The sequence below is a fragment of the Oncorhynchus clarkii genome, chromosome 17, assembly GCF_045791955.1.
Source record: "Oncorhynchus clarkii lewisi isolate Uvic-CL-2024 chromosome 17, UVic_Ocla_1.0, whole genome shotgun sequence".
Lineage (NCBI taxonomy): Eukaryota > Metazoa > Chordata > Actinopteri > Salmoniformes > Salmonidae > Oncorhynchus > Oncorhynchus clarkii.
Window position 1 is genome coordinate 69,316,980 of NC_092163.1, and position 16,606 is coordinate 69,333,585.

General features: G+C 45.0%; 1 protein-coding gene across 4 annotated transcripts in view; it reads left to right on the top strand.

Annotated features, from left to right (window-relative positions):
- The window catches only part of LOC139371327 (voltage-dependent calcium channel subunit alpha-2/delta-2-like), a 279,472-nt gene that overhangs the window by 220,777 nt on the left and 42,089 nt on the right, over positions 1-16,606 (top strand). For all 4 annotated transcript variants that reach the window (XM_071111658.1, XM_071111660.1, XM_071111656.1 and 1 more), the window contains 3 exons: positions 3,479-3,529; positions 4,324-4,423; positions 14,781-14,942. In XM_071111658.1, the coding sequence (XP_070967759.1) occupies positions 3,479-3,529; positions 4,324-4,423; positions 14,781-14,942 (313 nt within the window). The remainder of the gene's footprint in view (positions 1-3,478; positions 3,530-4,323; positions 4,424-14,780; positions 14,943-16,606) is intronic.

Sequence of the window (16,606 nt, forward strand, 5' to 3'; positions counted from 1 at the left end):
GGGAATAGGTTTTGTCGTGCCCTCTTCACGAGTGCCTTGGTGTGCTTGGACCATGTTAGTTTGTTGGTGATGTGGACACCAAGGATCTTGAAGCTCTCAACCTGCTCCACTACAGTCCCTTTGATGAGAGTGGGGGCGTGCTCGGTTCTCCTTTTCCTGTAGTCCACAATCATCTCCTTTGTCTTAATCATGTTGTGGGAGAGGTTGTTGTCCTGGTACCACACGGCCAGGTCTCTGACCTCCTTCCTATAGGCTGTCTCGTCGTTGTCGGTGATCAGGCCTAACACGGTTGTGTCAACAGCCGTGCCTGGCCGTGCAGTCATGAGTGAACAGCGAGTACAGGAGGGGACTGAGCAACCACCTCTGAGGGGCCCCCGTGTTAAGGATCAGTGTGGCGGATGTGTTGTTACCTTCCCTTACCACCTGGGGGCTGCACGTCAGGAAGTCCAGGATCCAGTTGCAGAGGGAGGTTTTTAGTCCCAGGGTCCTTAGCTTAATGATGAGCTTTGAGGGCACTATGGTGTTGAACGCTGTGCTGCAGAGAGTGACTGTCATTAAGTAGTATAGTGTTATTAGATGATGTAGAGTAATTACCATTAAATAACAGAGAACGAGAACGAGAGAGAGAGAGAGAGAGGTTCTGAGTGAGGGTGTGTTGCAGGGGCATGGCTGATGACTGTATAGCTGATGGTGGATGTAGGGCAGGGAACGGCAGGGATGGGCGAGTGCCTGGGCTCAGTTCAGCACTAGCCAGGTCCATTTGGTCCTTACCTGGCCTTGGCATGCAGGAGACTGGGTAATGACAGGGAAAGAATGGCATCAGGGGGCAGGAGCCAAGAGGTAATTACAGAATGGAACCCATGCAGAAAAAACACATCTGGATCTATGAGGCAAATATGAAAGATCAGACGTAACAGTCATATTACTATCAGCTTCAATCCATGATGGCTTATCAGTCATACCGTGGAACTACTATCAGCTTGGAGATTGAAAAACAGCCCCCTCCAACCCATTCTACTCCACTCCACTCTCCCCCACACTTGCTTGAGAGAGAGAGAGAGAGAGAGAGAGAGAGAGAGAGAGAGAGAGAGAGAGAGGTGCCACAGTCAGATGCAGCAAGACAATCTGTGGAAAGATCAGTCGTGGCAGCAGTATAACTTCTGATGCAAGTGATCCCACCCTGTCCTCTCTCGTCTCTGTGCTTTACTCAAACCCCTAAGAGAAATAGTCTGTATAAAAGTGACATTGTTTTCCCCTAAGACGTATGGGGAGTTAATGATAGCTTAGCATTTCACTATGTTATGTGACTGTGGTGCAGCTGGGGTTGAACCAGTAATGGAAGTCTGCTGTGCCCTGTTATTAACATTTAACCCATGAATAACTACAGATGTATTAAAGCACTAGAGTCCACTGTGATAAAGAGTCTAGCTGGAGTATTTAATGAAATCCTCCAGCCACTCTGTTGGTGTTGCTACGGTCTAGGGCCTTCACCGAAGCGCCCTTCTTCAGACATTCTGACTGGGTTTGGGTGCTGCATCAATGACCACTTTCACAACTCCATCTACCCACAGAATGAAGTCATCACTGCGTGCAGTCTAGCTCTCTCTCCTTCTCTCTCCCCTTCTCGCTCTCCATGCACACTTCTCTCTATCAAATTAAGATTTCCATCATAAAATTGATGTCATGCCAATACGCTTCATAGTTCCAAACCTTATTCTGAATGGCACACAGTGGTGGAGAGCTGTGAAAGTTCTACCTTTGATGTGGCGTTCTCTATTATTGAAATTAATTGGAGTGCACCCCTCCCCCACACACTTCTGCCCATTCTGGGCATGCTCGGTTAATCAACCTTTTAAGTGTTGGTGGCGGCAGTGGTACTGGTGGCAGGCCTGACTGTGTTCTGTCCTAGGGTTTCAGAAGGGGTTTCAAGAGAGTGAGGCCCTGGTTGTGTTTGAAGCTGGGATTTGGTGCCACAGCAGTGCTGAGGGACAGCAGTGGAACAGAGGTCAGGGGTCAGTGTGCAGGTTGGAGTGGTGACGTGGAGTCTGCCAGTGAAGTACTGGGCTAGGGCTTGTGGGAGCAGCAGCAAGGCCAACAGGGACTCAGTTCTTCTTTTCCTCCGTATCGGCTTGGCCCAGCTTAAGAAAAGCGCCTCACTGGCTCACAGGCAGCTGGCCTGCCTCCACACACAGCAGAACCGCTGATAATCAGCAGAAAGAGACCCCTGATTATTGGTCTGCCTCTGCCTCTGCTTAGTTAGTCGGCTACTAACTACTCGGTCTGCTCTGCTTGCTCCTCAGCATGCCAAACTAACTCAACGTTAGCATTTTAACCCCCCACCAAACTATGGAAAATGTCTAGAACGTTACATCAATCTCTGCTCCATTTGTGTCAGGTGAAATGTGATTTTAATTGCAGTTGGAAGGGAATGAGTGCATTCTAATTTGCCTCTATATGTCAGCCTCTATCAGCAGTGGGCAGACGTTTGTGCTTGTGGCTTTTCCAGGACAGCAAAGTGCCTAGCATCCCTGGTTCTGTGTCCTACTGTGTTTCTGCTTTCCCACAGACCCGCCCTGCACCATCATGGCTGACACACACACATACTCACACCCACACACCCATAGCTGCCCTATTTTGGGAGTAGCTTTGAAACTGTAGCATAATGGTGTTAAGCAGCTTGTGTCTCTCGCTGACATAGTAAATAATGTGTTTGACATCATCAGGGGAATAGAGCAGTACAAATCTTATTTTACTGATAGACAGACAGCGCTTAGCTCAGCTCAGAAACACAGGCCAGCCCCACTCAGCCTGCTTAGAAACATGGCCGAAATCTCTATAGCTCAGACTAAAACGAAATACATTTAAAACAGCTGAGACAAAGTCTGCATAAAGAAGACTCAGGTTACTCAGACTCCAGATATACACGTACAGATGTAGGATCTTCATTTGAGCCAATTTGCTACAGCAGGAAAATTATCCTGCAGTAACAGTAAATGTGAATTATTATGTGGATTATAATGAATGGACATTTTTGTAGGGGTTGATACATTTTTTGTAAGGGAAAATCTAATCTGAAATTTCGAAATGGAAATTACAAACTTCAGAAGCATTTTTAAACCTCAAATACACTACAATTTCTACATTTCCTGCATTGCAGAAAAGTTATCCTGCAACAGGGTGATTAAATTAAGATCTAACATCTGTATAGGTTGCTCAACAAAGCTTTGAATCCATGCAAACATAGCTTTTTCTTAAATTAACCTTAGCTAAGCCGGGACTCCATTCAAGCTTGTCTCAACAAAGCTTAGAATCGATTTAGACACAGCTCTTGAAAGCATTAAATATGCTGTGAACAGGTTGCTACATATTAACATAGCTCAGCTTATTGTAACCTTGAATCCAGTTTAAATCTACCAGTTCAGTTCTACGCAGTGAAGATGAATACAACTTGTTAAACCCTTTTTTCTGTTTGAAACAGGTACATCCAAGGGGCATCATCTCCCAAGGACATGGTCATCATCGTGGACGTGTGAGTATCTAGTTTAGTCTTTCTTCGTCAAGCTTTCCTTCTCCTTCTCTCCTTTTTCTCCTTCCCATTTCTCTTCCCTCCTTCTCCCTCCCCATTCTCCCTCCCTCTCTCCTCCCTCCTTCTCCATTTCTCCTCCCTCCTCCTCCCTCTCTTTCCTTCCTACTCCTCCTCCCTCCCCCTCCTTCTCCCTGTCTCCTCACTCCTCCTCCCTCTCTCCTCCCTACCCCTCCCTCCCTCCCTCTCCTTCCTACTCCTCCTCCCTCTCTCCTTCCTCCTTTTCCCTCTCTCCTCCCACCTCCTCCCCCCTTCTCCTTCTCCCCCTCCTTTTCCCTATCTCCTCCCTCCTGTCCTCTCTCCCCCCTCCTGTCCTCTCTGCTCCCTCATGTCCTCCCTCACCCCCACCAGTGGCATTTTAGCAGGAACAGTAAAGGTCTCTAGTGCCACCTGTTGGTTTACAGAGAATTGAGAGTTCCCTCTCAATCATAATAACCTCCACATATCTCTTGCTATTATATACATGTCTAAGAGGTACAATATGAAGATGATCATTGTGAATGCATGACGAAATCGACTGTGATTGGGTCATGAGAGGAATGAGAGGATGGATGTGTCCTCTTGCCAGACCGCCAACCTATAAACACTCATCACAGTATACAGAAGCAAAGGGACCGTCACTGTAGAACCTCCTGTGGCTGTAGTACCATATTGTCTGGATGAGGTTTTAAGATGGAGCCGTTTAGGTTGAACTGTATGGCTCAATGCGCTGATGGTTGTGTGTTGCGTTGTGCCTGTAGGAGCGGCAGTGTCAGTGGACTCACTCTGAAACTGATGAAGACGTCGGTCATGGAGATGCTAGACACTCTGTCAGATGACGACTATGTGAATGTAGCCAGGGTGAGTATCCTCCTCTTATAAGGTGATGGATAGAACGGTTCTGTCATACTGTACATTGTGAATTTCAATCAATCTCTGATAAAGGTCTGGTTTCTCTTCAATATGCGAAATGTAATAACATGGTTAACACCTCCAATGCAGTATAAACATGTTATATGGGTATGGTGATGTGGTCATGAGCAAACGTTCACCCAGGTTCCTATCACATAGTCACATCCCAGCAAACCAAAATTGTTTCTGTGAAAGTTCCCAGAACATACGTTAGGTCGCTGCAAATGTTCTCATAACACAAAAACGGGACCCTGTTGTTGTGATAATCATTCACCTGATGTTACAAAAACATTCCCAGAACACATTTCATCTGTTCTTTAAAGGTTCCCGAGAATGTTTCATTAGGTTGTGAGAACAGTCTATTGAGAAAAGTGTGGGGACATCACAAACAATATGTTCCCAAAGCACAAAAACTGTCCAGTTGTGTGGATGATTCTACAATGTTTCTTTTAGGATACAAAAAACAGTCACCTGACATTCCCAGAACATATTTAATATGTTCTTTAAAGGTTCCCAGAAAGTTTCTTTAGATTGTGGGAACAATACATCTGCCAATGTTTTTTAGAATCCAATTCACACGGTCCCATTTTTGCCACGTTCTTGCCGGGATCAGCCTTTCATATCTCCCGTGCACATGCCGAGTGGGAGTAGACATGGGCCGAGGTGGGTGGACGTCTATTTGAATAAATGAATTGAATATACACCATTATTAATGTGTTTTAAGCAGGTCTTAAGAAATGTTATCAAAGTAATAAAGGACAGACACTTCGAAACCTTGTTTCTTATAATACATTTTTTGACTGTTCTTTTTGCCATTTCTGAATGTTGTTCCTATGGGCTTTAGTAGTAAAGGCCAAAACAAATATTTTATCAAATAGTTTGTTTATATATTTTGTCATACATAAAATTTTAAATCAATATGTAAATGATCCATAATAGGACCATGTTTAATCAATTCCATATGTCAGATAGGTTCCCAAAACACTAAAACTGTCCAAACTGACAGTCAGATAATATTTGTATCAGGGTGCACAAAACATTCCTTTTATGTTGCAAGAACGTTCCCAGAACAGCCTTTCTGAGTTCTTCCAATAACATTTAATTTGGTTGTGGGAACTGTTACGCACGCCTCTATGAAGAGGGAACGCAACACCCTGCTACAACTAAACTCTGTGAAGTGAAAAAGATATGGACTGTAGGTGCGAGTAAGGATGACAACAGGCAGAATGTGGTACCGTTTTACAAGGACTTTATTCCTGTACACGGTAATATGGGGAAAAGGGGCTGGACGGAACCAAAGCAAAGAAAGTAAATCTCAAAGCCCCCCCTCTCCTATCTTACCTGCCTACCCACTACTTACCTAATTTAGCACCACCTGGTGCCCTAACCAAAATACAGGGAGTGGTCCACCCAGGTCTTACCTAGTGTGCTTAGACAGTGAATATACTACGGGTATATGTATGCCCGCGGGCCTCTTGCCTAAACACTCCCAAGGTGCCTTCCCCTTCTCCCCTGGGAACAAATGAAACATGGGAATGACAATTTCACAAACAAACTAAAAAACAAAGGACATCAAATAAGCTCTACCTGAGCAACAAACTCACAGAACATACCAACTTCCCAGCAATGAACTCCCAGCAAATCAACCTCTAGCAAAAATCTCTCGATCACTTTCAATCACTCTGCAATGACCTCCCAGCAAAATATCTCTAGCAAATCTCTATCACAAACAATCGCTCTGCAATGACCTCAGCAAAATCTCTCTCAGCAATCCCTACCTCCAAAATCTCTCTAGCAAAATCTCTCTCAGCAATCCCTACCTCCAAAATCTCCCTTTCCTGAACAGAACACTGGCTTTTATATAGCTTCAGAATGAATGTAACTGGAGACAGCTGTGTCTTGACGAGGGGGCGGGGTCAGCTCTCCAATTAGCCCTGGAGTCGACCAATCAGCTGCTTGAGGGATTTCAGGAAGCCATTTCCTGAAATAAACACATGCAAGTACACAAACTACAACACAAACTGGGGAACGTAACAGGAACAGTGTGGGTACATTACCCTAAAACACAAAATATGCTCAGTTGTGATGACATTCATACATTGTTTAAGTTCCACAGGAACTTAATGCAACACAGAACCATGCATGAGAGCACCAGCTGTATGATCACACTCTCCGTAACCGATATGAGTAAGACCTTTAAACAGGTTAACATTTACAAGGCCGAAGGGCCACTGACATTTTACCTTTATTTAACTAGGCAAAGCAGTTTAGAAAACAAATTGTTATTTTCAATGACAGCCTAGGAACAGTGAACAGTTAACTGCCTGTTCAGGGGCAGAACGACATATTTGTACCTTGGGGGTTTGAACTTGCAACCTTCCGGTTACTAGTCCAACACTCTAACCACTAGGCTACCCTGACCCAGTCTGTAATGCCTACATTTTTCAAGCAGACCACCATAGTCCCTGTGCCCAAGATCCCAAGGTAACCGGTCTAAATGACTTTCGCCCCATAGCACTCACATCTGTAGCCATGAAATGCTTTGAAAGACTCACATCAACATCATCATCCCATACACTATGGACCCATTCCATGACACAATCTCTATTGCACACCACACTGCCCTTTCCCACCTGGACAAAAGGAACACCTATGTCAGAAAATGCTGTTCATTGACTACAGCTCAGCATTTGACACCATAGTGCCCTCTAAGCTTATCACTAAGCTAAGGACCCTGGGACTAAACACCTCCCTCTGCAACTGGATCCTGGACTTCCTGACGCGCCGTCCCCCAGGTTGTGAGGGTAGGCAACAACACATCTGCCACGCTGACCCTCAACACAGTGGCCTTTCAGTAGTGAGTGCTTAGTCCCCTCCTGTACTCCCTGTTCCCCCACGACTGTGTGCATGACTCCAACACCATCATTAAGCTTGCAGACGACACGGCGGTGGCAGGCCTGACCATTGACGACGATGAGACAGCCGAAAGCGAGGAGGTCAGACACTGCCAGGACAACAACCTCTCCCTCAACATCAGCAAGACAAAGGAACTGATCGTGGCCTACATGAAACGGAGGGCCGAGCACACCCTCATCCACGTCGACAGAGCTGTAGTGAAGTGGGTCGAGAGCTTCAAGTTCCTCGTGTCCACAACACTAAGGACCTATCATGGTCCAAATAAACCTACACGGTTGTGAAGAAGGCACGACAATGCCTCTTCCCCAGGAGGCTGAAAAGATTTGGCCTGGCTCTCAGCTCCTCAATCAGTTCTATAGCTGCACAATTGAGAACATCTCGACTGGCTGCATCACCGCTTGGTATGGCAACTGCTTGGCATCCGACCGTAAGGTGTTACAGAGAGTAGTGTGTACGGCCCAGCACATCACTGGGGCTGAGCCCCCTGACATCCAGGACCTATATACCAGGCGGCCCTAACAATTGATGAAGGACCCAACCAAGTCATAGACTGTTCTCTCGCAAGCGGTACCGGAGTGCCAAGTAGGGACCAAAAGGCTCCTGAACACGTTTTACCGCTAAGTCATTAGACTGCTGAACAGTTAATCAAATAGCTACCAAGACTATTTGCATGGACCCCCTTTTTCTGCACTGACTCTCTTGCACTGGCTCTATGCACACTCACTGGACTCTACCCACACACTCACACATACTACACTGACACTACCACACACACACACACACACACACACACACACACACACACACACACACACACACACACACACAGACACACACACACACACACACACACACACACACACTCACACACACACTCACACACACACACACACACACACACACACACACACACACACACACACACACACACACACACACACAACATATGCTCAACACACAAAACACACACAAATCCACATTGATACCACACACACACACCCATACACACACACACACACACATACTCTTTCACACTCTTCACATATGCTGCTACTACTCTGTTTTTATCTGATTGCCTAGTCACTTTTACACCTACCTACATGTACATATTACCTCAATTACCTCAACTATCTTGTACCCCTGTACATTGACTCTTTGTATATAGCTTTGTTATTGTTATTTTATTCTGTTACTATTTCCTTTCTTAAATGGTGCTAATTGTTATTACCTTTTACCTCTGTATTGTTGGGAAAGGACTTGTAAGTAAGCATTTCATGGTAATGTCTACACCTGTTGTATTCGCTGCGAGTGACAAATACAATTTGAGTCGATTCGATTTGATTTAATGTTGTAAGAATGAAATAAGTGAGTTTTATGAACCATGCAGGAGAGCACCATATTTGTTTTAGGTTTAACATAATATTCCATTCATATTCACGCAATATACATTTGGCCTTGTCATGGAGGTCTTCAGAACATTTACAAAATACTACAGTACCAGTCAAGGGATTTTCTTTATTTTTACCATTTTCGACGTTGTAAAATAATAGTGAAGACATCAAAACTATTAAATAACACATGGAATCATGTAGTAACCAAAAAAGTGTTAAACAAATCAAAATATATTTTATATTTGTGATTCTTCAAGGTAGCCACCCTTTGCCTTGATGACAGCTTTGCACACGCTTGGCATTCTCTCAACCAGCTTCTACTGGAAGGCTTTTCCAACAGTCTTGAAGGAGTTCCCATTCATCTTGCAATCTGAGGTGCAGTTAACTCTAATTAACTTATCCTCTGCAGCAGAGGTAACTCTGGATATTCCTTTCCTGTGGCGGTCCTCATGAGAGCCAGTTTCATCATAGCACTCGGTCTTTTACCTAATAGGGCTATCTTCTGTATACCACCACTACCTTGTCATAACACAACTGACTGGCTCAAATGCATTAAGAAGGAAAGAAATGCCACAAATGAACAAGGCACACCTGGAATGTTATTTTCATTTACCGGACATGTGAACAGCATTCAATCCAACAAATACAACCATATCTTTTACACTTCATATGTTGACAATCTGCCCATGTGGGTTTGAACCTGCACGGTTTGGTTCCCAAACCAGGTCACCAGGTCACCTCTGCGTCATCTGGGAAGCGCTCTTATGTCTTATTTTATCAGGATATAGTTATGGGGTGGCAGGTAGCCTAGTGGGTAGAGCATTTGGCCACTAACCGAAAGGTTGCTAGATCGAATCTCCAAGCTGACAAGGTAGAAAGCTGTTGTTCTGCCCCCGAACAAGGCAGTTAACCCACTTCCTAGGCTGTCATTGTAATACATTTTTTTTAAATGCAATATAACCATGGCTGTATGGTCAATCAGGAATTCCATTCTTCCTTTTAAACCTTCTTAGACATAACTAACGGTTAACTGGGTTAGTCACCATCACTTCCCCTCTTCCTCTTTCTATGCTGCGTACCTCTGGGTCCATGTTTACAGGGTATTTAAGACTATGAGTGCTGATCATGAAAAATAAGCCAGGGGGAACATATCAAGCGTCTCCAAAGTATAAATTATATTGGGTGTGTTTCTTAAAGTTGAATAGTACATTTTTACACAAAGTATTTTTATATAGTAAAATATTGTTTGTGTTTGTATGATTAAATGATGTTCAAATGTCCTTTGAAACGAAAATGCCATGTGTCTCTATATGACCGACAGTACAGTCCTCAAATGAGAATTGCCAGTAAATGTGGGGAAGAACACAATGGGGATGTATTCCAATCTGATTTCATTTGCATGCTGAGAATGTCGTGGTAAAACTTAAATATAAAATGTTGTTGAAATGTTCTCACGAGCTCCAAGACAAGGTCAAATGTTTATTGCGTGAACATCAATGGAGTATTGTGTAAAACCTTCAACAAATATACTATGAACATCATACAAACTGACTTATTTCATTCTTACAACATTAACGGAATGTTCTGTGCAACCTACTTTAAACATTGTATGAATGTCATCACAACTGAGCATATTTTGTGTTTTAGGAACCTATCTCTTGTAATATACAGTGCCTTGCGAAAGTATTCGGCCCCCTTGAACTTTGCGACCTTTTGCCACATTTCAGGCTTCAAACATAAAGATATAAAACTGTATTTTTTTGTGAAGAATCAACAACAAGTGGGACACAATCATGAAGTGGAACGACATTTATTGGATATTTCAAACTTTTTTAACAAATCAATAACTGAAAAATTGGGCGTGCAAAATTATTCAGCCCCTTTACTTTCAGTGCAGCAAACTCTCTCCAGAAGTTCAGTGAGGATCTCTGAATGATCCAATGTTGACCTAAATGACTAATGATGATAAATACAATCCACCTGTGTGTAATCAAGTCTCCGTATAAATGCACCTGCACTGTGATAGTCTCAGAGGTCCGTCAAAAGCGCAGAGAGCATCATGAAGAACAAGGAACACACCAGGCAGGTCCGAGATACTGTTGTGAAGAAGTTTAAAGCCGGATTTGGATACAAAAAGATTTCCCAAGCTTTAAACATCCCAAGGAGCACTGTGCAAGCGATAATATTGAAATGGAAGGAGTATCAGACCACTGCAAATCTACCAAGACCTGGCCATCCCTCTAAACTTTCAGCTCATACAAGGAGAAGACTGATCAGAGATGCAGCCAAGAGGCCCATGATCACTCTGGATGAACTGCAGAGATCTACAGCTGAGGTGGGAGACTCTGTCCATAGGACAACAATCAGTCGTATATTGCACAAATCTGGCCTTTATGGAAGAGTGGCAAGAAAAAAGCCATTTCTTAAAGATATCCATAAAACGTGTCGTTTAAAGTTTGCCACAAGCCACCTGGGAGACACACCAAACATGTGGAAGAAGGTGCTCTGGTCAGATGAAACCAAAATTGAACTTTTTGGCAACAATGCAAAACGTTATGTTTGGCGTAAAAGCAACAAAGCTGAACACACCATCCCCACTGTCAAACATGGTGGTGGCAGCATCATGGTTTGGGCCTGCTTTTCTTCAGCAGGGACAGGGAAGATGGTTAAAATTGATGGGAAGGCCTCCCGGGTGGCGCAGTGGTTAAGGGCGCTGTACTGCAGCGCCAGCTGTGCCATCAGAGTCCTGGGTTCGCGCCCAGGCTCTGTCGTAACCGGCCGCGACCGGGAGGTCCGTGGGGCGACGCACAATTGGCCTAGCGTCGCCCGGGTTAGGGAGGGCTTGGTCGGTAGGGGTGTCCTTGTCTCATCGCGCACCAGTGACTCCTGTGGCGGGCTGGGCGCAGTGTACGCTAGCCAAGGTGGCCAGGTGCACGGTGTTTCCTCTGGCGCATTGGTGCGGCTGGCTTCCGGGTTGGATGTGCGCTGTGTTAAAGAAGCAGCGGCTTGGTTGGTTGTGTATCGGAGGACGCATGACTTTCAACCTTCGTCTCTCCCGAGCCCGTACAGGAGTTGTAGCGATGAGACAAGATAGTAGCTACTACAACAATTGGATACTACGAAATTGGGGAGAAAAAGGGGTAAAATTCAAAAAAATAAATAAATAAAAAAAATTGATGGGAAGATGGATGGAGCCAAATACAGGACCATTCTGGAAGAAAACCTGATGGAGTCTGCAAAATACCTGAGACTGGGACGGAGATTTGTCTTCCAACAAGACTATGATCCAAAACATAAAGCAAAATCTACAATGGAATGGTTCAAAAATAAACATATCCAGGTGTTAGAATGGCCAAGTCAAAGTCCAGACCTGAATCCAATCGAGAATCTGTGGAAAGAACTGAAAACTGCTGTTCACAAATGCTCTCCATCCAACCTCACTGAGCTCGAGCTGTTTTGCAAGGAGGAATGGGAAGAATTTTCAGATGTGCAAAACTGATAGAGACATACCCCAAGCGACTTACAGCTGTAATCGCAGCAAAAGGTGGCGCTACAAAGTATTAACTTAAGGGGGCTGATTAATTTTGCAGGCCCAATTTTTCAGTTTTTGATTTGTTAAAAAAGTTTTAAATATCCAATAAATGTCGTTCCACTTCATGATTGTGTCCCACTTGTTGTTGATTCTTCACAAAAAAATACAGTTTTATATCTTTATGTTTGAAGCCTGAAATGTGGCAAAAGGTCGCAAAGTTCAAGGGGGCCGAATACTTTCGCAAGGCACTGTACCTACACTGTTCTGGGAATGTTCCCGGTTTGCTGGAGTGTATGCATAGCTACATATACTGTAAAAACTCTAACTTTCCCACATGGTTATAATCCCACAATGTTACAACCCCCAGTCTATGTGTGATGGTGCCAGTCTTTATCTCACCAACAGTCTCCCTGCCTTGCTTCTTCGGTTTTCCATTGAATGCTGCATTATCTGACTCACTGCATACATGGGTAGCCTACACTTGCACGCCCGCACTCGCCCCACACACACACACACACACACACACACACACACACACACACACACACACACACACACACACACACACACACACTGGCGGGGTAGCCCTGTTTAGAGACTTGGGTGGTTAATCCTCCATAATCCAGTGGTCTTAGTCAGTGTATGTTTCTAAATCCCAGCTCTAATTAGCGTGATAATTTGGGTGGGAACGAGGCTGATTTCCACCCCTTTTTAGAGAAATTAAGAGCTCTGGAAGTAGGAAGGAAAGAAAATGGTTGTTGGTCTGTAGACACCAACATTAATCATTGTTGTTACAGTAATACAATTGTAATTCAAACTCTGCATTTGATCAGTCAAATATTGCCATTATTGTTATTTACCAAATAAATTGACTGAGAACACATCCTCATTTACAGCAGCAACCTGGGGAATAGTTACAGGGGAGAGGAAAGAGCCAATTGTAAACTGGGGATTAATTAGGTAACCATGAATGGGTTGAGGGCCAGATTGGGAATTCAGCCAGGACACCAGGGTTAACACCCCTACTCTTACAATAAGTGCCATGGGACCTTTAATGACCTCAGAGAGTCAGGACACCAGTTTAACCACCCATCTAAAAGACAGCACCCTACACAGGTCAGTGTCAATCACTGCCCTGGGGAATTGGGATATTTTTTAGACCAGAGGAAAGAGTGCCTCCTACTGGCCCTCCAACACCACCTGGTCTCCCATCCAGGGACTGACCAGGACCAACCCTGCTTAGCTTCAGAAGCAAGCCAGCAGTGGTATGCAGGGTGGTATGCTGCTGGCCAGGACCAACCCTGCTTAGCTTCAGAAGCAAGCCAGCAGTGGTATGCAGGGTGGTATGCTGCTGGCCAGGACCAACCTTGCTTAGCTTCAGAAGCAAGCCAGCAGTGGTATGCAGGGTGGTACGCTGCTGGCCAGGACCAACCCTGCTTAGCTTCAGAAGCAAGCCAGCAGTGGTATGCAGGGTGGTACGCTGCTGGCTGAAATGCCTTCCACTGCCCTGTTACAAGCACAACTACTGAAGAGTTTATTTCCAAAACGTTATATCCACCAATTATTCACATTTGTGTTTTCTTTTAGATGTGTATGAAAATTGTTTTTTTTGTTTGCAAAACACTATTTATCCATTATTTTAGCCGGAATTGAATGTTCGTATCTTGTATATTTGACTGGGATATGTGGTTGTCTCACCTAGGATATATAGTGTTTTGTAATGAAACTCTTTTATCTTAATCTGATTCAACAAACTCTTCTGTTTTCCAATACAGTATAACCTTCAACGGAACCATTACATTGTGTTCTTGTCATTTTGTTACGAGATCATAATCTGTGACAAGGAATACTATAGTTCGTGTTATTTTTCCATTTTTTTACCAATAAACTGTAAATATCAAACTGCACGAACAGAAGGAAATGTCAGATTTTCATGCACCAAATGTTTAACCTATTTTATGCCATCATTCTGTCTTCAAAATGTCAACAGAATTTAAAGTTGACTTTCAAGAAGAAAGGCCATTAAAAACCTGACATTACAGGCATTGCTGTTCGATGCTAATCACATATAGACACACTGCTCACTGTTTACCTCTCTGTCTGTCAAAAACACACACACAGAGAAACACACACACAAACACACACACAGACAAACACACAGCCCGGGACTAATTTTAATTTATCAGAGGAGATGAGATCTAGATGACATTACTTTGGCTGGGTGTTTTTCGTTTGTTCTTGGTTTGCATTGGAATTCCAGGTGCACCTCTTCTTTGTATGGAAAGCTGTAATTATCAATGTTTATTGCCAGAGTGGCACAGAGCAACCCACATCCCCCTCCTCATCCCAACACACTGCAGATGGAGTCGCCCTCAATGCCAACGAGCGAGCAGCGTGGTCACATCCAGACTCATTAAATTGACAATTCTTCATTGTTATCTGTCTCCCCCCCCCCCCCCCCACACAGTTTAACGAGAAGGCTGATGCTGTCGTCCCCTGTTTTAAGACCTTGGTCCAGGCCAACATGAGAAACAAGAAGATCTTCAAGGAGTCTATCATGCACATGCAAGCCAAAGGAACCACTGACTACAAGTCTGGCTTCCAGTTCGCCTTCGAACAGCTACTCAATGTAAGACTAAGAGCCAGCAGACAGTCACGCTCTTCGGGTTTATTTCAGGGTGATAGGTTAGGTTAGGTCTTCCATGAAATGCCCATGGTATAAGACATGCTAATTAACATACTGACATCCCAACTGACATTGGAATTGACATTGGAATTGACCCTGTGCTACCAAGCCACTCTTTAGACAATCAGAGGATTATGCCTCATCTGAATGGAGCCCAAAGGGGCCACTAGTTAGTCAGTCAGTCGGATTAGGAACTGCCACTGCAGTGGGATGATGGCGATGGTGGCGTTTAGGGCTAGCCAGCACAGCAGAGGTCCCTGTGTGTGTGTGCAGCAGGGAGGCAACCAGGCAGGCATTGTTGTAAGTCTGTCTGTCTGTCTACGCAGGTGCTGCCTCAGCTCAGCTCTCTATACTCCTATATATTATAGGAGGCTTACTTTATGGGCTCTGATGGGATGATTGATGAGAGAAAGATCAGCCACAGAAACTTTATATTCTTCTGGTGGGCCGAGAGGCACAAAGCCAAGCGCCCAGCCTTGCCTAGCCCAGCCTACAACCCAGCCTATAGCCCAGTCTAGCCCAGCCTAGCCCAGACTTGCCTAGCCCAGCCTACAACCCAACCTACAGCCCAGTCTATTGCCCAGTCTATCCCAGCCTTGCCTAGCCCAGTCTATTGCCCAGCCTATACCCCAGCCTAGCCCAGCCTATAGCCCAGCCTAGCCCAGTCTATAGCCCAGCCTAGCCCAGTCTAGCCCAGTCTAGCCCAGTCTATAGCCCAGCCTAGCCCAGTCTAGCCCAGCCTATAGCCCAGCCTAGCCCAGCCTACAACGCAGCCTACAACCCAGCCTATAGCCCAGCCTAGCCCAGCCTATAGCCCAACCTAGCCCAGCCTATAGCCCAGCATAGCCCAGCCTATAGCCCAGTCTATAGCCCAGCCTATAGCCCAGCCTAGCCCAGCCTATAGCCCAGCCTAGCCCAGTCTAGCCCAGCCTAGTTAACCAACACCTGACCACGGAACACATTTAACCAACACCTGGCCACGGAACACATTTAACCAACACCTGGTCACGGAACACATTTAACCAACGCCTGACCACAGAACACATTTAACCAACGCCTGGCCACGGAACATATCTAACCAACACCTGGCCACAGAACACATTTAACTAACGCCTGGCCACAGAACACATTTAACCAACACCTGACCACAGAACACATTTAACCAACACCTGGTCACGGAACACATTTAACCAACACCTGGCCACGGAACACATTTAACCATCGCCTGGCCACAGAACACATTTAACTAACGCCTGGCCACAGAACACATTTAACCAACGCCTGGCCACAGAACACATTTAACCAACACCTGGCCACAGAACACATTCAACCAACGCCTGGCCACGGAACACATTTAACTAACGCCTGGCCACAGAACACATTTAACCAATGCCTGGCCACAGAACACATTCAACCAACGCCTGGCCACAGAACACATTTAACCAACACCTGGCCACAGAACACATTCAACCAACGCCTGGCCACGGAACACATTTAACTAACGCCTGGCCACAGAACACATTCAACCAACGCCTGGCCAAGGAACACATTTAACCAATGCCTGGCCACGGAACACATTTAACCAACGCCTGGGCACAGAACACATT